Raw genomic sequence first — 23,015 nt, 5'->3', positions numbered from 1 at the left:
TTTTAGTAGTACTAGAACTATCAATTGCTTGCAAAATCTTCTTTGGGACAGCATCTTACAGTCAACTAACTTTGCTTCTCGTCCTTACGTGCAGTCTATGTTCACTCTGCATGGTTACGTGTCCTGGGTCATTGTCCTTCATATCTGTAGCTTGTCATCTTTCCCCTCTGAAATGATGTACATGAGCCTAGTGGTTTTGTGGTTTTCCTTCTCTGTTGGTTTATCCCTTATTGTTTAGCTCTTCTCTGAYTGAAGTTTCCCTGAGCAATTTTTGTGGTGGACTTCCAGAACTGAATGATGATTATTGTCTCGCACTGTGCTGTCTGGAGAAGGTCACATATTTGGTGTGCAGTCCCTCTGGGAACAGACAGGAAAAAAAATTCCTCACCCTGTGTTCTTTAGCATTGTGCTGGTTGACTGCCTTTTAGTGAGGGAGTGAATTATGATCTTGAAGGCTGTTGCTGTGTGACCATACACAGCTGTTGTGAAGCCAGATTGAGGCAGTACATCTCTTTCACCAACCTGCTACTTGGGATTAAGCCAGCCCAGAAGATTCTCATATTTTCTTTCTCTCTCTCTATCTCTCTCTCTCTCTCTCTCTCTCTCTCTCTCTCTCTCTCTCTCAGCAACTGTAGAGCGAGAGATGGAGTTGCGGCACAAAAATGAAATGCTGCGCGTCGAGGCTGAGGCAAGAGCCCGAGCCAAGGCTGAGCGGGAGAATGCAGACATCATTCGGGAGCAGATTCGCTTGAAAGCTGCTGAACATCGTCAAACAGTGTTAGAGTCCCTCAAGTATGTGCAAGACAAGTGGAGCGTGTGGGTTGATTTGCTTCTTTTGCAGATTTCTCCCATCCTGTAGGAAACCTTACTGCTTATTCCTTTAAGCTCTGAGGAATGTGAAAAGTCAGTTTGGACACTCCTGTACCCTGAACAATAGGGGATATATTAAAAAACTGTATTTTTCAGTTGTCTTGTTACATTGTGGTCTGAATATGAACCAAAAAGATTTATAGAGATTATAGAATTGGATGCAAGGAGATATATTTTAGTCTTGGTCTTCCTAATAGATGACTTCTAGCCTTAAACTTATTAAGATGCAGACTCAGGCACTCTGAAATCTCTCACGTTCTCTCAGTTTCTGAACAAAGTGAAGAAAGGAATAAGCCAGTCTGTCTCCAAAGGGGTGGGCACTGAGATTTTTTAATTGTTAGTTTTAGGTCTTTTGAGGTTTTTGGATGAAAAGAGCTTTTGTATTAAAGACCTTTTGTTACCATTCAGACCCTTTACCATTAAAAAAAGATGTTGATATTGACTTAGTGCCAAATGCTTTTTTGGATTTAATCCCAGATCAGGTGAACACATCAGATGATGATAAATGTATTTGCCATGCTTGTTCATGTTTGGGTTCCTAGCTGAGCCCTCAGTTAGCTTTGACTGGCTCTCAAGGAGGTCATTAGAGAGTATAGACTGAGAGTATAGACTGAGAGTATAGACTGAGAGTATAGACTGAGAGTATAGACTGAGAGTATAGACTGAGAGTATAGACTGAGAGTATAGACTGATCTTGTAAATTGTTTCAATTCAGTCTTCAAAATTTCTCTTCTCCTGCTTGTCTTGCTGTTCTCTTACTCTAGGACAGCTGGGATGCTCTTCGGGGAAGGCTTCCGTGCTTTTGTAACAGATTGGGATAAAGTTACAGCCACGGTAAGACCGCGACAGGTATTGATAGCTTCCAGAAAGGTCTGTAAATGTGCATTAAGCTGACTCCTTGTTCTGTATAATGTTTTGCAACTTTATACAGAGTAAACCATGGCATGAATTTACTGCTCACTTGGTGCTCTCTGCAGTCCCCACTTAAGGAGATACTGTGCTTTATTCTGCTTAATTCTCATATTCTTTGTACAGGTAATTCCTTTGTCGTTGATCACATAAAAGTTCTGGCTCTGATCAACAACTTATGATGCCTCCAAGGACAAAACAATTATCRTGTTTACAAATGCATTGTCTGAAAGCTTGCCATCTATTACTAATAGTACATGTGKATTCTGTGGAAAAAGGAAATGAGTCTTTTTCCCCAGATTATTTTTATCTCCTAGCGTTCTTTTTCACAGTTGCTGTAGAACTTGCTATTTCTTCTGTCTGTAGGGGAGCAGGCTTTTATCTAATAGCCAGTTAGAGATAAATGCAGCTAATTCAAAAGTTTTGCACTTTTTTTTTTTAAACTTTGAGATCTTGAATTCCATTTCCATAGCTAACTAAGCTATGAGCTGGCAGCTTTTCATTTAGCTTTTCGTATTGATTGATGTACATGGTAGTTTAAAACTCCAATTGCTTTTTCATGATGCATGAATGTCTGTTTATAGCTAAACAGAGAGCATTATGTAGTGTTTAGTGTTGTTGATACTGGACTTCTTTGCCAGTACTGCTTTTTGGAAGCAGAAAATCTCCACTTCCCCCCAATGTCTTTTGTACCTTTGCAATCAAACTACAAATTGGAGATGCCTTTTTAGGGATATTAGGAAAAGTGTATTGGAGATGTGTAATATTTGATCTGGTGGACACAAAAGGGGCTTATTTCCTCTAGATAAAAGAGAGAGAGAGAAAATGACATGTTTTTTTTCATCTTGCCTGGAGAATTTGGGTGATTGCTATGCAGCAATTGCTGTGTAATCTTCAGTAGCTTGAACATCTAGGCTTTTGCCTCTTCCCTAGTAGGAGTTCTCACTAAATCTGCATTCAGAATTCCCATATTTAGCCTAAACCTTTTTCTTCTTGAGCTTCATCCCATTAATTTATGAGCAAGCACCACTAGGGAGTAATCAGCATATAAATGGTAAATGTTGATCACAAGAGATAGCATTCTATCATTAGAACAAGGAACAGAGAATAATGTAAGACTTCCTGGCTAACTGTTGAGAGGAAAGTTTTCTTCCCTTTTCATTGTGTAGTAAGAATATAAATGCTTCTTATTAAAGTGAATAACACTGTTAAGCCTGGCAATGGCAAGTGATTTCTTCTTCTCTCCTTGCCTCACCTGCCATATTTTTGGTGTTGTCTGGTGACCCCGCATGTCCACTTCGTTGGAAAAATAACATTTTACATTGCTCTAGAAATTTTTCTTATGGTTTAGCTTTCCAAACGCAAGCTTATGATGCAACTAGGTGGTGGGCTACTGCAAAGCCCAATTCCCATTTGGATGGAAACTGTTGGGTTTAGTGGTCTCTGGGTCAAGACTTGATGTTAACTGAAAGCATATCCAACATCATGATACCAAGAAAAGCCATGTTTTTTCCTCCCATGTATTTCCACCATGTTCTTGATTCCTCTGACCTTCTATATTCAAGTAGAAATACATATCCAGTAAGGCTCAGAGAAGGATGAATGAACTGTATGTCCATCATGTGCATGTTATAAAAATACAGCCTTGAGACCTTTGTGGTCAAGGCTGAGGCTTCCACTTGTCTTTCGTCATTTGTTCATGTTCTAGTGGCTTTCAGAACTAGTGGCTGTTCAACAGATGGTGCCCTTGGTTATCAGGGTTTCATTGCTGAAACAATTTTTATGTTGCTGTTACCTATAACAGTTCAGTGGGGCGGTAGAAAATTGTGTTGGACTTAACATTTGGCTCATTTGACAAGATAACGGGAGGAAGCTTATTTGTAAGGAAGGACACAAATGAGGGTCATATGTGATTCACCCTATATCCTGCTGATAGTGCAGTGGTTATTGCTAATGTTAATTTAAGCCTTTTGGGACACAGTGCAACTGTATATTTGAGACAGCAGGTGGCATGGCTGATGCTAATGGTAGAGAATTGCCCGAATGCAGTAATACGTACTTAAGATTAAGACCCTGTTCTTGGCCAGATTACAGGAATGGTAGGTTCCCTTTTCAGAGGTTTAATTTTAGGTATTACTACTTTTTATTTGTGAAGGAGAGTGAATCTTTGGTGTAAAATTAGTAATACTTAGAGCATAAGAGCAAACCTTCTTTAAATCTGTCCTAACAGTTGATAGTGTTACGGTTACTTTACTCAAAGAGCATAATTTGTATGGAGTGAGCAAAGCTGAATTTCCTTGCCACACAGAAGAAACAGAATAGATGCAAGATGTTGGTGTTTTTAAAGTCTCTTGTGTACTTCTGTATACTTCTTTCTAACAGTGAGTGGTGCCACAGCCCTTATCATTAAACCCTGGGCTGGAAATCTGTAGAGGACTAACCTGCTGCATATTTTTTTCAGAGGATTTCTGCTGAGCAGATTAGGGTTTGTTCCTGCCTTCCTACATACATCATACAATGCTATTGCTTATCATAGAAAGTGATCTGCCACAAGCTGACTGTCACCTCTCTGTGATCAGGAATTTTCTAGGGTACCATTTTCTCCTTTAAGGCAGCATTCCTAGTCTCTGGAGCTTGAGCAGCCCTGCAGGACATGACTTAAAACTTGCTTTGCTTCTTATCTCACTGCTGTATATCTACTTCAGTGATGTTCTGGTAGCTGTAGTGTTGAAGCTTATTTAGAAAACTCTATTTTGCTCCAGTAGTGTTACACATAATCATGTTCAACCATTTGATCTCCATCTCTGAAAGTCTTGACAACTGTATAGAGCAGTACTTAGTGCCTCTGCAGTGCAGAGCAATTGGGAAGATGTGTGCAGAGGCCACTCACTTGAGAAGCAGTAAAAGGAAGCAGTTGAGAGCTTCAAGCCTAGGACTTGTCTGTTCAAAAGACCCTCCAGTGTATTTGTATGGTCCTATACATATGTATTGTTAAGGGGTTAACATTTGCCAAGGTTCATCTTGAAACAGAATCTGAAGCAATTCTTAGATGAAGTGTATTTTGAATCTGTGCGTGCGCTTTCAGTATCAAATGTGTGGCTATCATCTGTGTGGGTGTGGACAGGCTGGAAGACTAGAGAGCATTACAGAACTGTTACATTTGCTAAATAAGTTGATTAAAAGTTGGTCCAACCTCTTTGCACAGGAGAAAAGAGCACAGCAATTGCTTCTTGTTGACATAAAGTTTTTGTCTCTGCATACTGCTTACAGGGAAGCTTTACGATGTGAAGATATTTTTAGTTAGCATGGCTTGTTAAAATGGACGCTTTACTTCAAATCAGTCCCCAGCATCTGATCTACCCTCCAGTTTTATACACAGATGCTGATACAAAAGACACATTGCCCGAGTGCACCAGGGAGAGAAGACATTGTGGATCCTTTTGTAATCTGTAGGCTGCACTTGGAATGTCTGCAATATTGAGATCCGTTGGAAAATTAGTGCCTGGTGCTTTTAGCTTCCTAGTCTCTTGGCCCAGATACCAGTGTCCTGCATTATGGTCATCTTTGCCTCTGATAAGCTATTCTCTTGTGATTTTGGCACATTTAGCATATATGTGTGTGTGTGTGTATGTATATGTGTGTGTGTGTGTGTGTGTATATATATATATATATATATATATATATATATAAAAAAAATAAAAAAAACTTGGAAAGGAGATCATATAGCCAGATCTTTTTATATTATCAGCTGCTTGGAGAAATGCTGTAACATTGACTGTAAGGTAAGAATTAGCCAGTTATTTTAGGGTTCCTCTAACTTAGCCCTGGATTTTCAGCTCTTCCTGTCTACTATAAAGGTTACTCTCTTCCTACCTCATCCTGTCCATGAGACCCCCAGTGGAATTAGCTTTGCTTATTGGCCACAGACTCCTGCCTTTGCTGGACGCTTGGTGATACATAGGCACCATAACCAGTTTGATTTGTGGAGCTGGCATAGTGATTGGGTTCTCTCTTCTGGGAATGTAAGTGTCAAGTAATTTTCATGTTTTGATACATGGCTGTCAGTCTTAAAGCTGTATTTGGTCATGTCTTGTATCATGGATAAAAGTGAAGTCCAAAAGTCTGGTTTACTTATGTCTGACTGCTTTGACCTGATGTATCAACCTGTATTAGCGACTTAGCAACTTAGTACTGGATGCTGCCATAGTGTCTGCCATGTGTTAAAGCAGATGGTGTTAAGCATGCATGAGAACATATGTCATGGTACCTTCTTTTTAGAGGGAGGTTGCTAAAATGTGGGCAGTCTCTTATGGTGTTTTATTTCTAAAGCCTCTCTAAACTGATATGAATCAAGTGTGGAGGTCTTATTTTTTTGCGTTTTTAGAACTCGCAATTGTGAACCCTTCATGTTTCCATCCAAAGCCAAGGTGATGTCACGTACTTAGAGTGAAGCCAAACAGATGGTGTCTTATGTTTTATTGGTGTCTCATGGTTTATTGAACAATGCCATCCTTGTTGTCCCTAAGGTTTTGACCTTGTTCTGTGCTTGTAGTAAAAGACTGCTCACTTTAAAAGCAGTTGATGCAACTTGCTCTCTGTCTGTCTGATGTTGCTCTGATATGAATTTTTAGCATCTAGCTGTAAGCTGAACACAGCAAATTACTTGCACTCAGAACTGTGGAACAGTTGGCTTCTTACCAAGCACCTCTCAGTTTAATAGTGACCTTTTCCTTAAAGGTGATGAAGTACTAAATACAGTATGTAATTACAGTAATGCCCTCTTGATGTATTTTCAGGTGAATAGGATTTTTCGACAAAGCAACTGACTCACTTGCATATGTTCAGACAGATGGAACTGGAGGCTTATGCCTGTACACCTTAACTAAAGGTTTATAAAAGGTATCAGTGCTTTCAGTCTCTGGGAATAAGAATTAATGAGAATTGCCTATACATGCTAAAGACTTCTTGGAAGTCTTGCTTCCTAATCCTACCTATTCTGAGATGTTATTCTTGCTACCTCCTAGAATGCCTTTATCATTGTCAGTGCAGCTCCTTGCCTATGCTGACAGCTGGCTAGTGTGCAAAAAGCTGCCTGCAGGGTTGCCTGGTTTAGTATGAACCAACTTAGTGCTGAACTGAGCAGCAACCATAAGCCATAGAGAAGTCTGGAGTCTTTCTGCTTCACTGGCAAATTGATGGGAATGTCTCATGTTCTGAGGGTTCTGAAAGAACAGTCTTTAATGCAGTGGATGGTAATTCCCCTCGTGGTTTTAGCTTTGAAGCTTCTTTTCAGTACCTGTTTTTCTGTTGTGTGAGGTCTGACATCTCTGTTCTCCTCTGGCAGGTGTATCCTGGCTAGCACTTTTCTATTCCCTACTCTATACTGGGAGGTTTCAGCCTCTGCTGTCACCACAGCAGTTCTTTGCTCTATCTCCTTTTCAAAGTGAGGTTTAAGAATCACTTCTTAATTAGAGCAGTTCTGGTGTGACGTGATTCCCAGGACCATCTCTGCCTTCACTTGCTTGTGCTCCTGTCACAATGATTTCTCTGAAGGCTGTGTGCTTCTGATGGTTATCTGATGTGTTATGACACTTATCTAATTGCACATCCTGATTAATTTGGTCACTTATACTGACTTCATGCCCTCATCAGGGAGGGTGAGTAAATATACTACAGCTGTGTTTCTAGAAGACTCTTCCTCCCATTCTCAAACTTGTGAAGTTTGAGAGCACAGTATTTAAACAGTCAATTAATCAAATGTCTGCAGACAGCTTTTGGATATGTCTCTTTTCTAGAACCAAAGTGAATGTTCTTGAATCTGAACAGATAGTGGCAGAAGGGAATGTGTAACTCCCAGGTTTTAGTTCACAGGGCTGAAATGGGCGTACTGTGCTCGGTTCTGAACCATGGTGTTCTGGCTACAAGAATTCTGCTGAAACACTTCTATGCCCTAGCTGTCCCCATTTCACTATGCTACTGAACTGCCCTGATTAGCACTCGGCAGGAAGAAGTCCCACAGAATGAGAACCAAGCTGCTGTGAATCCACTCAAGTATAGCATTCATTGTCGTCCAGATTCCACAGAACTTGTGGATATTGGAGATGAGCAGCATTTACCTGAGATTCAGTATGTTACTTGTTTAGCCTTTGGCATGAAAAGTGAACAGGCATCTAAAGATGGAAGAATAGTGTTTAGAGCATCCTGACCTTTAAGAGTGCTCTTACTTTTAGGCATTGTACTGTCTGAACAGTCCTGTGATCCTAAACGCTGTTCCCACTGCCCGTTGATTGTGGTGATGGTTGTGTTCATTGTTTGAAATACCATTCCCATTGATTCATTCCTTCCTCCCCCCACACAATGGTTTTTGGAGAATAGTAATAGTATAAGGGTGTTTCGGCTTTGTACAAACATTAATATATTCCAAAAATTCTAGTGTAAAGTGCTATATTAGTATTACAGTCACATATATAGTATTATGGGTGTTTGCGTAAGGGATGTAGGCTTACTCCATAAGACAGTCCTAGTACTGAGCTGAACTCTGCCTTACTGATACCAATATATATCTGTGTTGCTGCGTGGTAAGTGTTAATACCTGTGTATGAATATTTCCTGAAGTTTGCTACTGGTGGTTTTGGTATATTGAGCACAGGAAAAGGAGAAATGCAAAGCTGATCTATATTCAAAGCTGCTCAAGTGAGGCAGAGTGAATGGCTATGGCTCAAAATGTGCATGCAATGAATATTCAACCTTTCTTGATCTTACTTCTTTTCTCTCTCTCACTTTTTTTGCTAGCCTAATGGTTTCTGTAGTCACATTTCACATGCTTTTCCTGCCTGTGTTCTGACAGGTGATTTGCATATATTTGTTCAGAAATCTGCCTGTTGGTGGCAGCCATAATTCAGGTGTTTGTCATGGCATTTTTAGTTCAGCATGTGTTTTCTTGTCTGGCAGACAGCACTCAGTTTTTATGAACTTATTCTTAACTGCCTGCACAGAACACGTTTAAAAAGAACACTTTCCAAATGTACTTTTGTTCATAACTCTGGAAGCCAAAGCCTCACCATTACAGGAGACGCTGTTTTCTCATATGAGGCTTATACCTCCAGTTTGTAGCAAATGGCAATAGCTATTTGTATTAATAAGTATTTTACTTAGCTAAAAGTCTGAAAAGCCACATATGTTTTGAGCAAGGAGTACAGAGAGAACATGCTTCTGGTTACATAACTATATGTATTGCTTGTGCTTCCTCTCCCTTTCACACTGCAAAATGCCAGAGCCTTAAATGCCCTGTGATTAGGGTCTGTGTGATCTTTGCTGTGAAGATAGGGTTAAAATGTCTTACAGAAACAATCCCATTGGTCAGCATTTGCCCTGAACCTTACTTCTCTGCCACAGAGCATGCCACATGCTGTAGCATATCATTGTTCTAGCGTTGTCTGGCCAAGAGTTTTTTCCTAATCCTCCCACCTTTTCTTTGCAGGTGGCAGGCCTGACGCTGCTAGCAGTAGGCGTTTACTCTGCCAAGAATGCTACTGCAGTAGCAGGGCGATACATAGAAGCACGTCTGGGCAAACCTTCCCTGGTGAGAGAGACGTCACGCATTACTGTGCTGGAGGCACTGAAGCACCCTATTAAGGTAAATTTTATCGTTGTTTTGTGTTTCTCTCAGCCATGAGGATGCAAAATTCCTTTTGCTGCTCTGTGTATCAGGCAGTGAGCTGTCCGTGGGTCTGTTAATAAATCTACTGTTAGAGACTGCATAGGCAGGCTGACCTCACTGTGATTTTTATATGGACCTTTTGTCCAGGTGAGTTGTTAAGTCTGTGGTTGGTTTCTACATGTTAGTGATTGAATTTATCCTCTCTAGGTTGGTAAGCGTCTTACCAGCAAGGCTCAGGATGCTCTTGAAGGAGTTGTTCTCAGTGTGAGTATTTTATTTTGTTGTCTTGGTCTGTGAAGGACTTCTTTGGAATCTAAATATGAAAGGCTGTCATCTTATTTTCACTTCTAATGCTGTAATTCCAGTAATTCTGGAGACATAGCATGCTTGGGGCACTGAGACTATAAATAAGCTCCTGTGTTCAGTGTGGCATACATTAAACACTCTAACCTTTTGATCTTTCTGTGCAAAACAGTTGAAAGTCTTTGTTCAGTGCTTGCCCCGCTGCAGTTTTTCTCTGTAGCCAGCATGTTAGTATGCAGAGTTCCACTTGTCTCATCTGATCTGTGAAATATTACTGAATCCAGATCTAGTTCTAGGCCAAAAAGCCTAAGGAGCATATTCATTTACCGATCTTGTGAATGGTCCTTAACTCAGTAATTAATGCTGCTTCTGTATATTTGCTTCTGAATTTGATTCCTTGATATCAGAGAAATTTAAATACTTTGTGGGGCTGTTAAGAGAAAATGCTCCTGCAGTAATAGCTTTCTCCCAGTGACTCTACAAATGCAGGAATAAGTATGAGCATGAATGTTTATCGCTTACTTGCATGAAAGAGTTAGTATTGTTAAGAGTTGCTTCTGGTTTGGTATATCCCTCCTACAGCATTCAATATGAAGTGACAATTTAACTGCCATAGCTATTATCGGTCCTTGCAGTAGTTATTGCARTGCTTCCTGGCTTAATCTGAAAGCATCGCACTCAAGCGGACAGAACTTGATATTGAGTAAATCCTGACATAGAAAGCAAAATGACTCTGGTCCAAAGCAATAAGCAGCTGAAATTAAGGCTTAAAAGCTTGAGACTGTGGGAGTCTTGCCTACCTCTTGCTGATAACTGATCTGTGAAGCTGATAGAGGCAGGTCTCTTGGTACTTCTGTTCCTTAAGTGTAACTCTTTTCTTGCAGCCCAAGTTGGAAGCACGTGTGAGAGACATTGCCATAGCAACAAGAAATACAAAAAAGAACAAAAGTCTATACAGGAATATTCTTATGTATGGTCCCCCTGGCACTGGAAAGACGCTCTTTGCCAAGGTAAAACCCTGCCAAGGTTCTGACAGCCTGCATGTTACCGAGTGCTCTGAAAACTACAGACTTCTAAGCATCCCTCTCCAGTCTGAAATCTATTCCTGTAGTATTGCCTAACCTCTGTGTACTTGTGTGTCTGTTTTGGGAAGGGAGGAGAGGGCATCCACCTGCTCCAGCTCTGAAGTAATACAGTGACTTGGATTTTAGTGCTAAGCCACTTGGCAACTGTGACTTGTCTAAACAGGGGCTTTTCTGCTGTCACTTATAAATCCACAAGTGAAGGAGCAGGGGAGGGATATCAATATGGCTTCACTGTGCATGTTCTCTACCAGGTTGTTTTTGCATGGATTTGGATCAGGATTTGACTTTGACTGTTTACCAGTGGCAGTTTTGATGTGCTAATGAAATATGAATTTTGCTCCTCTGTCAGTACATTAAACCCATACACTGCAACACTTTTTGCTGTCAGCTCTGACAATATGCTAGACAAAAATTCTGTTCCTTACTTTTTGTTCACCTCTCTGTCCATCTTTTCACTGCTCCAATATTTAGCCATCTCCACTGCTACTTAGTTCAGATTTCTAAAGCCAGTAGAAAGGAGTACAACTGGGATATGGCAACAGCAGCATTAAGGGGGGGGGAAGGAAGAAGCGTAAGAGTTGAGAGAAGGGGTTGGCAGTGAAGGAAGAGGAAGAAGCTTATTAACAATCTATAAGTTATTTCTCAACACCTTTCCGGATAGCATAGAAACTGCAAGGAGATGGTGTTGGTAGCTGTAAAAGATTGGTGGAGGTCAGAAGGAAGGTGGATATAAGAATGAGGGAAGGCCTGGGTACATCAGACCTGTGTGCTGTAAGGGTGGAGGAGAAATACTACACCGAGAAGCTGACCTTTTTTTTTTTTTTTTTTTTTGCTGTAACTTGTGTGCTTGGGTTAATGGAAGTGACAATACAGTTTCTCTGGGACCTTTCTATTACTACTGTTCCAAAAAGGCAATGTGTCATAGTGTGATGACCTTCTTTGACTCCTGCAGGGCAAAGCCATGTGGGTCTGTGGTGGTAAGCAGTARTGCTGTCTGACAGGATTCTTGAGGCAGATGTAAACACACTTGGATGTACCTGTCAGCGCTCCCAGCATTGTTGGACTGATGCAAAACACTAAACATTAGCAGCAGTAGCTGGGTGGTCTTAATGGACAGAGCAGAGCTTTTTTCCTGCCTCCTGCTGTACGGCGGACAATTGGTTGGGGTTCAGCTAAGCATGTTTTGCTGGGGCTGTTGCTTCTCTGCATGGGTTGGCTTGTTTTAACCTTCAGATGACTTTTCTTTATTCAGCAGAATTGGACAGCCAGGTCTGGACCAGCTGATGTTGTGTTAGCTGAGCCTGCTGTCTGTCACCATGGCAGGGCTCAATTAGTGACTGTTTGTGAACCATTTTCTGAAATGGAAGAGAGTGATATCTTTCTGCTTTTCATAAGAGGGATTCAAGTCCCAGCCAATCCTGCTTTTTTGCATACATGTGCAGTTGTGGGCTAATGCACTGTTGAGATATTACAYTGAGATGGAGAGCAGGTTTAAACTGGGAACTTAGTTACAATGCTACATAGCCCTTGGTAGAGGATTTCAGGCAGAAGTAGAGGGAGAGTTTGTCAAGGCTGTAGTTTTGCCTTGCAATGATATAGCAGCCAGAGCAAACTGTGATCAGTGCAAGCCATAGGCTCTTTTGATATGCTTGGTTAACCTTGACTACATCCTGTCAAACTCGCTTTATGGATAGGTTTGTGTTTTGTGACCTGGTGAAAAAGCATAGAGGGTTTTTTTTGTTTTGTTTTGTTTTTTTTAACCTGTAGGCTTAAGGGAGATATTCCCTGTATATCCCAGAAGCTTTCTCAAAACCCTTTGTTTAGCAGCTACCAGACTAATGAGTTGCGGCAAGCTTTAAAAACAAAGGGAAAGTTCTGTTGTTTCGTCTGAATACTCAACAAGTTCACTGAGCATTTAAAATCAGGCTTTTAACTCTTTTTTTTAAATGAATAAAACTTTTTCTCAGCTGTATTAGTTTAACATCGAGTTGAGAATAGAACCCTGTTCTGCTACACAGAGGAAAGAAGTTAGAAACTAGACCATGAAGAAGAGGGTGGAAGAAATACACAACACAAGTTACAGATGACAGACTAAGCACTCTCAGACAGTGCCTTCTGGCATTAAAATTTCCTGCATTGCTGTGAGACTAGTTTTATGTATTTTTTTCCTTCCCCTTGAGAGCAATATTTAAAAGCTGCCCCAAGTGACTGAAGCAGTGGTTAAGTGTTCTTTTCACTAAAAGCATACTTTTTACCCTCTACAAACGAACATGCTGTTAGGACTAAATGACTTTTCTTTCCCTCCTCATCCTTTGCAGTCTTGCAGTGAAGGAGAATGCTGAACTCAACTTTCATTCACTTTCTTGTTTCCTTCCAGAAATTAGCTGTGCACTCCGGCATGGATTATGCCATCATGACAGGTGGTGATGTCGCCCCCATGGGGCGAGAAGGAGTTACTGCCATGCATAAACTCTTTGATTGGGCAAACACCAGTAGGAGAGGGTAAGTAGAAGTTCCTCCGACTCCTAATCTCTGCTTGTTACTGAATGATACTCTTGAGCAGATGCGACAACACTGACCAGGTATAATATCTTCAAAAGTATGCCTAGAAGGGGTGAATTTTTGCTGCTTTGTAATATTTAAAAAGCTGAAAGCTTTTGCTGTTCCTCTCCCCGAAACCCTTTTTGTTTACTTCAGATTTCCCAGATTAGTCACAGTTTAACTCCTTGCTGATCCCCCCAGGCAGGTGGAGAGATACTGTCCACTTGAAGGCTGGGGCACACATCTTTGAGTGATTACTGTTCTGACAGTAGCTGGAAGACTTAATGCAAATGGAGATGCATCCAGGTTTTTAAACCGTCTGTGTATTACCTTCTTCCCTCTTGCAATTGCTCAGGTTTTAGACTCTTGTAGTGTCTGGATCTGCTTTCTTGTTTAGTATCAAATGGAAGTAGGGAGTTATAAAAAATAAAAAAGGATGGGGGGGAGACAGATGCTAAAGGCATTGCTATTAGTCAGGGTGTAAAAATCACAAGCGGATGTGCTTTTTAGGTGACCTTTAAAAACAACCTTCTATCCCTGGGAAAAGTATCAACTCTGATTTTCTGAGAGGATGCAACTAGTCTGCTTATGCTGGTGTAAATGCATTCCTGCAGTCCAAAGGCAGCTGAAAAGCTGGTTGTCTGGCCAGGATATTAAAATCCAGTAGAGGGCTTGCAGTGGGGTATAAGTGTGTTTCTGTGCTGTTTTTTGATTGCAGGCCTTCTGTAGATAGAGATGACTAATTGATGATTTATGTGTTTTCTGATTGCTTTAGACAGACATTATCTTGCAGTGTCTATTTCAATCCTTTCTTGCATTCATTATCAAAATGTTCTTATTTCCCCTTAAAAAAATGAGTTTGCAGAATAAATATCCTAAGCTTTAAATCCAACTTTGAGGAGCTGTAGAAGGAAAGGTGCAAAAATTTAAGTGACTTTTTTTAAAGGGAAAAAAAAAAGTTGGAGGAGATATGTAGTTACTCAACTGGATGGAGTTTGCTGGATGCTGCTATTGAGGAACACTCTTTCACAGTGTTGGCTGTGTCCGAATTTGTTCTTTCCTGATTAAAAACTTATGTGCCTTTGAAGTTTGTGCATGTCAGATAGCAACTTTTAAAAACTGTTGACCAAAGGTTGCATGTGTCCATACACATCAATATTCTAGATTTCAATATCATGTAAGGATTTAAGCAGATTTTATTCTGGAAACCCAACAGTCTTGACTGTGTTGCCTTTATTAGCTGAAAGCGGTAGTGATAGAAGACACTTCTCTGCAGAGACTGTAGCTGAGAATATTTTCAGAAAAACAGGAGTTGAGTAAATGATGTTAAGAGGCTCTCTTCCATTGAAAGGAAGATGTATTTGAAGCTACACAAGAAGGTAATACAAGCTGTGGCAGTTTTAGGAGCAGCTTGGTTTTGTTATTGATAAGCATTTTTGTATGCTTTGTCTCTTGGAAAGAGCATTACCCCTGGGTTATAAGTGAATTTATTTTCCTGAATTATTCATTAACTTTATTAATTCACTTCTCCACAGGTAGTAAAACCACTATATTCTTGCTATTCTGGTTTGGGAAGGAAAACCCCAACAAAACAAAGCATGTTGCAGAGGGGACTTTGTTTTCAGGTTTTCAGAATGGCATAAGGAAGAAAAATGGCAGGGAGATGCCATTGTCATCAAGACATCTTGTATGCTTGTGTTCTTATCTCATACCTTTTACTGACTGCACAAACTTCTCTAGATAGGAATGAATGCCAAAATAAGCACTTGCCTAAATACTCGTGGAGCAGGTCTAAACTTCAGAGATGAACTCAGACTTGACAGGAACATATCTGCTCTTCTAGGTGCATGTCCATTGCCTTCTGAACAGCAGGAAGCAAAACTTAAGGGGTCTGGAGCGAGTTTTATGGCCTAAAGTATCTTAAGCTAATGCCTCTTTTCTTAGCTGTTGGGATGGGCTGAGAGCATGCACTGGACAAGTTGCTGCAGCTCAGCTGATAAGTGTTTCCTTGGGAAAAAAAAAAAAAAAAGAATTTGCTTGTGTAATCCTTTGGATTTTCAGCTGGTCACAGCTAAGGGTGCCCAGTAGTAGCACAGGAGAGGCCTTGAATCATTTGAGTTTCACATTACCTGTTTCACATTACTATCTAGTACTTTCTCTTTGCAGCCTTTTGCTATTTGTGGATGAAGCAGACGCATTTCTACGGAAGAGGGCAACAGTAAGTACTTTTTCAGTGGCCATTATCTATGCATGCTGCAGGGTCAGTCAGCCAGCAGCCTTCTCGTTTAACCTGATTAGTTAGCCTAAATGGTCAAAAGATTAAAACTGGCAGCTGCCCTACTGCTCACCTAATTAAGGGACTCAGAGACAAGAAGTTAGCCTCTTGCAGCTGAATGTGATGACCATCTCAAGACTGACTTGGAAATTCCTTCCCACAAATGAGATGGGTGACATCATCTATTTGGAGATTTTGCCAATGATCAGGCAGTAGGAAAGAGGCATGGATATGAGCAAAAAGAAGGGAAGGTTGTTCACGCTGCAGAGCTGGACCATGCAGGGTTTGGTTTTGCCCCCAACAAATCGTTACCTTGGGCTGTCTTCATAGCAGAACTGCTTTTCACTGCCTTAACCAAGCTACATCTTCCCCCTACAAATGATTTATGTTTTCAGAATAAGTCACCATGTTGTATGTTGAATCTGGGCCCACTACTTGAATCCTGGTAGTCTATTTAAAAAGCTAACCCTAGAAAATTATGTTGAATGTGTAAGTAAATTCTTTTTTTGTGGTTTACTTTCCTGTAAGTGTCCTACTAGAATGGGACTAGTATTCAGCAGAGAAAAACCACCTTGGCCAATGATTAGAGCATTGAGTTTGAAGTTGAGAGAATCACTGAGTGACTGTGGACAAATATTTCACTACTTTGTTGAAATTTTACTTCCTGACCTTTCTCTTGGGCGTGTGTGTGTGTATATATATAATCTCTTCCAAGCTATGACAATGCTTTTGATTCTACAATAATGCAAATGATTAACAATAATAGAACTCACTTTGGCAATAATACTGCTTAAAGCTGTGACCTGTCTTAGGTTCCCAGGCGGTTGATCATCCTTTGGATTTTATCTTTGCAGGAGAAAATCAGTGAAGACCTCAGAGCAACTTTAAATGCGTTCCTGCACAGAACAGGGCAGCACAGTAACAAGTAAGTATCCAGTCTCAGCCCTTACATTAGTAGATATTTCCCTGAAGTGAAGAACGTTTCTAAAGGGGCTGTGGTGTGCAAATGGAAGTTGGAAGCCTCTAGTCCATACTACTAAGGGCTTGAAAAATATGCATAGAATATCCGCTTTTCAGTTTCTATACTGAATCTAGCTTGCTCTTCCTCTATCTTTTCCTGGGACCTAGAAATTGGAACTTGGAAGGACTGTACACAGTGTAGAGATCATAGCTTGTTAAAAGGGTGTTTGATTGACTCACCTTAGCAGATGTTTGAAAGCGATCTTGAACTGTGTTTCAAGACCATGTTTCACTTGCATATGGTATGTGGTGGTGGGYGGTTCCATTCCGTGTGATCCATACTGTGCATACCTCCTCCAGCACTGTATAGGGAAATTGTCTTTCCTGAAACAAGAGTTGGTATTTGAACATCTTGGTTGTCTTCATGAGTACATTCTCTTTCTTAGTTGGTTACTGTTGTTTAACCAGGGACAATTTGGGGCCAATGAAAATCGGTGTCACAAAAGAGAATGCAAGTTGATATTGATTGTATGTTTCATATTCTCTTTAAAAATGCTTCTGCTGGTGCTTGTTTGAGCTGATATTCTTCTCCACTGTTTTGGTGGACTCTTTTTATGGCTGTGCCAGGAGAGGAGTAAAACTTGGGGGCACGTGTTTTAAACCCGACCCCATTTCTTTTGCATGAGCTGTCTGCTTGGTATCTCTGTGTGTGACACTGCACGTAAACATGGAAATCCCAGAGCTGTTACCTTCGTGCCTGCCACTTAATGATTGCAGGGCTGACTTGAGAGATGTATGGATGCATGGGAATTATATTGGCCGTGCATTCTGCTTACTTTATCACATTAATGTTTTCTTTCTGCAGAGCACTGCTTAGTTTAATATGAACCATTTCCTGGTGAGCATAATGAACAGAGGTGACTCCCCTCCTCATCTTTTTCAAATAATTTTAAAATAGGATCTTTCAAATAAATAAGCTCTAACTGATGGTTATTTGTGTGTAGCTTCTCCATCTCAACGAGGTGCCTTGGAAGGTGTGCCCTTACACACTTGTTAGGTTGCCGGACAACAAGGCGTTGAACTCAGCCTTGGACAAGATCCTTGGCTCTTTCTTTCTGAGGATAGTGAGTCTCTTATGCTGAAATGACTTTTTAAATTATTCTATAAATGCTATGAAGTTGAGCACAGTTTGTATTAAACAACTCTGTACTTGCTATTTGCAATGTTCCTTAGAATAAACATATATTGACAAAATACATATATTCTGCAGAGATCCAGAGCAAATGGTGCTTAAGATAGAAATACAGAGTTTTCCAGAGTGAAAACTGTAGATATCCTGAACTCCTCGGTGATCTGTGGAAATATCTTTTGCCCTGTACCTGCAAATGTGATAAAGATCAACAGTGACCTTTGTTTAGATRAGACTTTAAAAGTAATAGGACATATGTTTTAGCTTTAGATAGTTTTCCCCTTTTTCTGGGAAATAGTCCTTTTCAGACTTGTAATGTCTCATAACAGTAGATCTAGCAAAGCCATGGTTTTTTTATCAGATTTGTAATTACACTACAAGCCAGTGACTAGCAGGGATAGTAAAGGTACAGTCCTTTCCCATGGCATTAGGGTTCCTTGGCAGAGTTCTGGGGATGCTTGTTTTGGTGCTGGTGGGTGCCATGCTTCCACTCTAAACAGCTAGGCTGTCATTTGGCAGACATTTAATTCTCGCCTAATTTAAACTATGAGCCAGTCTAGGAGAATGAACATGTCCTAGTGATTCATGCACTGCTTATTAATTCTGAATGGCCTTAATGCTGCTTCAGGCAATGAGGTGTCCTTCCTGTATCCATAAACAGGAGTTTACTTGGGTAACTCTAATAGGGCATGTAAATCCAGCTCTTCTGTTGAGACCCTGAGGGGTACTTATTTGACTGTACCAGTGAATTGTCACCACCTTAGCCAAGTGCTAGGCTTTGTAAATTGCTGGTGTAAGCTTTCTGAAAAACTTTCTGCATCTTCTTGCTGGGTAGCTGACTATGTCTGATTCTCTTGCTCTTACGCGTTTGTATCCTCATCCATATGTCAAAGGGAAGGCCTGAATGTCAGGCTGCATGTCAGTCCTTCTAAGCTGTGTTTCTGCAGGGGTTTGGGGGAAGTTCTTGTCAGGAGAAAAGGAACAGGTTCATGCCTGTGTGACTCTTGGGCCAGCAAAGTTATCGCCACAAATGACAGCAAATAACACAGCTCCCTGTAGACGTGAATTTAAATAGACTGCAAGAATATCAATATTCCAATAGCTGTGGTTAAAAGCCCATTTCAGATTATAATGCGCTATTAAGCTAGTAGTGTCAATTAATGCATTAAAGCAGAATTAGCATGGGGAAAAAGCATCATTACAAAGCAAAAGAAAGGACTTCTGGCTTGAAAATGCACCAGAAAGGAATTGAGAGAGCAGGAACTGGAAGATGGCACAGCCGTATAGTGGAGCAAGGCTTTGTCAAACAGGCCACCTTTATGTTGCCCATTTTGAATGCTTCTTTTCTGCACACATGCTAGACTTGGAAGTGAGAACATGTTATCAGGCTTGCTTGAAAGAAACAAGCCATCTGTTAGCAACTACTGCAGAAGAATGACCTTCCCATGGGCAGGCTTAGCAGTGGCACATTCCCCTTGTTCCTAGGCCGGGATGAGTCCATTCARTGCTCTGTAGTTCTCTGAGCTGGCTGAGGTTTCAGTCATGCTGCTGATGTTCAGTTTAGCAGCCATTCATATCTTCTATTGCCCCTAATTACGCTTCTAGGGTGTTGTGCAGTTAGCAACTAGAAGCCAGTTCCTCAAGGTGGGGTTTAAACTGGAGTTATGTATGTGTGAGAAAACATGTCTCTCCTTGCTGACACTTTGTTTGGCCTTGTTCCGAGGTTTCAGACTTACAGAAGTCTCTGGTAGGTTGTACTCTTGCTAAATGCTTGTGATATCTGTAACTTGAGGGTGATGGTGGATAAAGTTGGAAATTAGTTTTCTATGGCAGGGACAGAATGGAGAAGGCTGATATTGAAAGGCTAATTACTGAGTAAACTGCTTAGAACTGTAATGCATTTAAAACTGCACCGCGAAGTAATGTCACTTGTGATGCTGTTACAAAGCTGTTTGTAAGAAACCTTCAGACAGGTCAGGTGAGGAGAGGTCTTTGCTGGCCATGGCAGTTCCTGATGTTCAGACTGGTTCTTTTTTTTTTTTCCTTTTCTTTTGGGTATGTTTTTTCCAATCTTTCTTCTCCTATTTCATCCTTCCAGGTTTATGCTTGTTTTAGCAAGTAATCAGCCTGAGCAATTTGATTGGGCTATCAATGACCGAATAGATGAAATAGTGAACTTTGATCTGCCCAAGCTAGAAGAACGGGAGCGGCTTGTAAGGATGTATTTTGATAGACATGTCTTGAAGCCAGCTACAGAGGGTAAACAGTGAGTATCCCTGCCAAACTTTTACCTTCTATATGATTTTTTTGATGCTTAATCTCCTTTTCTATGTATTATTTCAGCATAATATTCAAGCAATATTACAGCTAGGGAAGCCTCCCTTGCTATACATGGCAGACTGTGTAGTACACATTGCCATCAGACCTATAGCGCCCATTAACCACTTAAGCAGAGCATCAGATTTGTTGCAGCTTGCAACTGGTCTTTTCTCTGAATCCCTCAGAGCAAGAATCTCACTGATGACCATCAAAGAGGAGAACTGGAAGAAGAAGGAGTTAAAGTGAAGAAGGCCCTTCTTAGCACTGAATTACTTTCAACATGCTCTGTACTGTTGGGTTTGGTCTATGTCCTACTCAAATGTTGATACTGATGCTTGATTAATCTGAATTAAATTGTCACAGTTGTCCTAAACTGTGGTAGTGGAGGTATTTCCCCTGTTCAAAATTAAAAATCTGATCCCCTTTAAGAGTTGCATTGTCAACAGCAAGCTTCCAGACTCCTATCTTGAATGTATTTTGGTTGTGGTTAAATTATCTTAAAAATATATGAAGGCTGGTAAAAGTAACGTATTGCTGAGGATCTGATTCAGATATACGGTGTTGAATTACTATGATTTCATTTGATAATCTTCCCAGTTCAGCCTTATTACTGCTCACAGATGTCAGAAGATCTCTTCTGGGATGTACTGCTTCTCTTCTTTGCTTGGATGGCTGCTCTTGCTTTTTGCAGTAATCTTTGCATTCAGCTGTTTCTTCTGGCTCATTTTAAATCCACAAACTGACATGATAGGACTGAGCTATGTAGTGATTCCTCTTTTATTTATAAAACTTTGGAATGTTTGACTGGACATCCCCTGAAGAAGTAGAAGCAGCATCAGCAACGAGGGGTCACTAAGGAGAAAGATCTGATGGGTGACCTTTGGTAATCAGGAGATTCTCTGCAGAGCCATTTTTATCTTTTCTTTCCTAATCTCTGAAAGAGTTTGGTTTCTGGGAGGTGAAATTACTCTGGTATTGATTGCAGACTAGAGCAGCAGCCACTTTTCCAATGCTTTCAGCCCATTCCTGATGCCTTTGTTCAGATTCTGCTCCTTGGTTCAAGATACCAGAATCCTAACTTACATGTGCAGTTGGAGTTCAAAGTCAGATTAGAATTCTTCTGTCATCTTTAGGAGCACAACACAGATTACTCTAACCTGCTCTAGCCCATGTGTAAGGTGTATAAATCCATACTAAAGGCAGTCTGGCTAGCCTTGCTGTCTGTCACACTGTATAAACCCACTTTAAACTGATAGTACAGATAAGAGTTGGAGAGATGTCTCTTGCTATCACGTTCTAGGATGATGAGTCATCCTAGAGTTTCATGCTGTGGTTTGTTGGGCTGGCCTTCAAAATTTAGACCTGTTACTGCAGTGAAAGAGAGAATAAGATGGATGTTGTTGGAGCTCCCTGTAGCCAAACTTTTGCTTGGCTCAATGGAGACAAATCAAACCAAGTGAATCCTTTCAAGTGTGCTGTGCAGTCTTGCACCTTTCTGGTTTTAATCCAGGTATTCACATTTCTTTGTGCCACAAAATCAGGCTCTGTGGCCCAGGAGAACAAATCCTGTACTTGGACTGAGCCTTTCTACAGAGATTGGTTCAGATCTGATCTTTGGTTTCAGTGGAAGTGTTGTTCTTTAGAAAGCCTACCTGTGGACTCCCTCCCTCTTCTTGTCATTTGGCTGCATGTAAATTAATCCTTGTGCTTCTGCTTTTAGACGTCTGAAGTTGGCCCAGTTTGACTATGGGAAAAAGTGCTCAGAGATTGCCAGGTTGACAGAGGGCATGTCTGGCCGAGAGATCTCTCAGCTTGCTGTGGCATGGCAGGTAAATATGTCTTTGATCACTGGGCTTCTTGGGTCATTTTTGCGTTCTGGAAGGCTTGAGTGTGTGATGTTGCAGTCTCAGATCTTGGCTTACTCTGGAAAGTTTCACTGTGTCCATATGGTAGTACTAGCATGCTGCCATCTCTGATGTGGGTGTCAAACTGTCAGTATAGTCCTTCATAAACCGGAAAAGAGTCTTCGTAATCACTAGTGGGAGACCCCTTACTGAACTTGGGTAAAGCAAACAACTTAGGAGTGGGTTTGGGCAAATTGTGCTGGCTTCCACTCGTGTTTCAGCTCAAGAGGCTCAATTAGAGGAGTTCCCTAATGTGTTACTTGTAGGTACGACAGTGTCAAAACACTAAAACATTCTTCTGCCCTACTTGGGTCTAAACACATTTTTAATGCATCTTGGGTGATTAAAAGAAGAAAACTAACTGGAAAATGGAGCTGAAAAGACCAGGTACTTCTACATGTGTGGTACCTGTGAAATAAGAAATAAAGTCATGTTGAGTGCAACTGTTCACATAATTAACAATGTTAAGCACACTATCTTATCAACCTTTCACCCTGCCTTGTCACAGCTGCAGCTACTTACTGGCATCATGCNTTTTTTTTTTTTTTTTTTTTTTTTTTTTTTAAGTAGCCTAGTAATAGAATTTAAGGATTATGCTCCAAATCATATATGCCAGCTTCTTTTCAGGTATTATAAAAATAATTATATTTTTCAATCTATCTTAGCAAGTTCACAAACATTTTACAGAGTTTAGAGTGTGTTTCATTCCTCCAACTACTATTTTTTTTCTCTTTTTAAGCTACAGAGAGCATTTCTCTCTTCTAGTCCATGTAATTGCAGTAGTCATGAGTTGAAGTCCAAAGCAGCCATTTCTGAGTGTTGATCATCCTTATTTTATTCTTTATTTGTGTCTTAACACACAGCTTGTTAATTTTACCATGTGACTTTTGTATTATTTTTAAAAAATGGTTCAGTTTGTTGTGTGCTGTCATCTGAAAATGTCTATAAAGCTTTATTTATTTATTTTAAACAGTCTCTGTACTGTATCTAGCTGAGAACA

At 40.5% G+C, this 23,015-nt stretch overlaps 1 protein-coding gene across 3 annotated transcripts in view; it reads left to right on the top strand.

Moving 5' to 3' along the window:
- LOC112965898 (ATPase family AAA domain-containing protein 3) overlaps positions 1-23,015 on the top strand; it is a 33,687-nt gene that overhangs the window by 3,687 nt on the left and 6,985 nt on the right. For 2 of the 3 annotated variants that reach the window (XM_026065400.1, XM_026065418.1), the window contains exons 6-15: positions 627-792; positions 1,635-1,704; positions 9,260-9,415; positions 9,647-9,703; positions 10,627-10,752; positions 13,205-13,329; positions 15,535-15,586; positions 16,498-16,568; positions 19,891-20,058; positions 21,832-21,940. In XM_026065400.1, the coding sequence (XP_025921185.1) occupies positions 627-792; positions 1,635-1,704; positions 9,260-9,415; positions 9,647-9,703; positions 10,627-10,752; positions 13,205-13,329; positions 15,535-15,586; positions 16,498-16,568; positions 19,891-20,058; positions 21,832-21,940 (1,100 nt within the window). The remainder of the gene's footprint in view (positions 1-626; positions 793-1,634; positions 1,705-9,259; positions 9,416-9,646; positions 9,704-10,626; positions 10,753-13,204; positions 13,330-15,534; positions 15,587-16,497; positions 16,569-19,890; positions 20,059-21,831; positions 21,941-23,015) is intronic. The other variant, XM_026065407.1, reaches the window with a different exon arrangement.

The sequence above is a fragment of the Apteryx rowi genome, unplaced genomic scaffold (genome assembly GCF_003343035.1).
Source record: "Apteryx rowi isolate R43461 unplaced genomic scaffold, aptRow1 scaffold_1025, whole genome shotgun sequence".
NCBI lineage: Eukaryota > Metazoa > Chordata > Aves > Apterygiformes > Apterygidae > Apteryx > Apteryx rowi.
The sequence above is the reverse complement of the archived record's forward strand: the minus strand, read 5'-3'. Positions and strand labels throughout refer to the sequence as shown.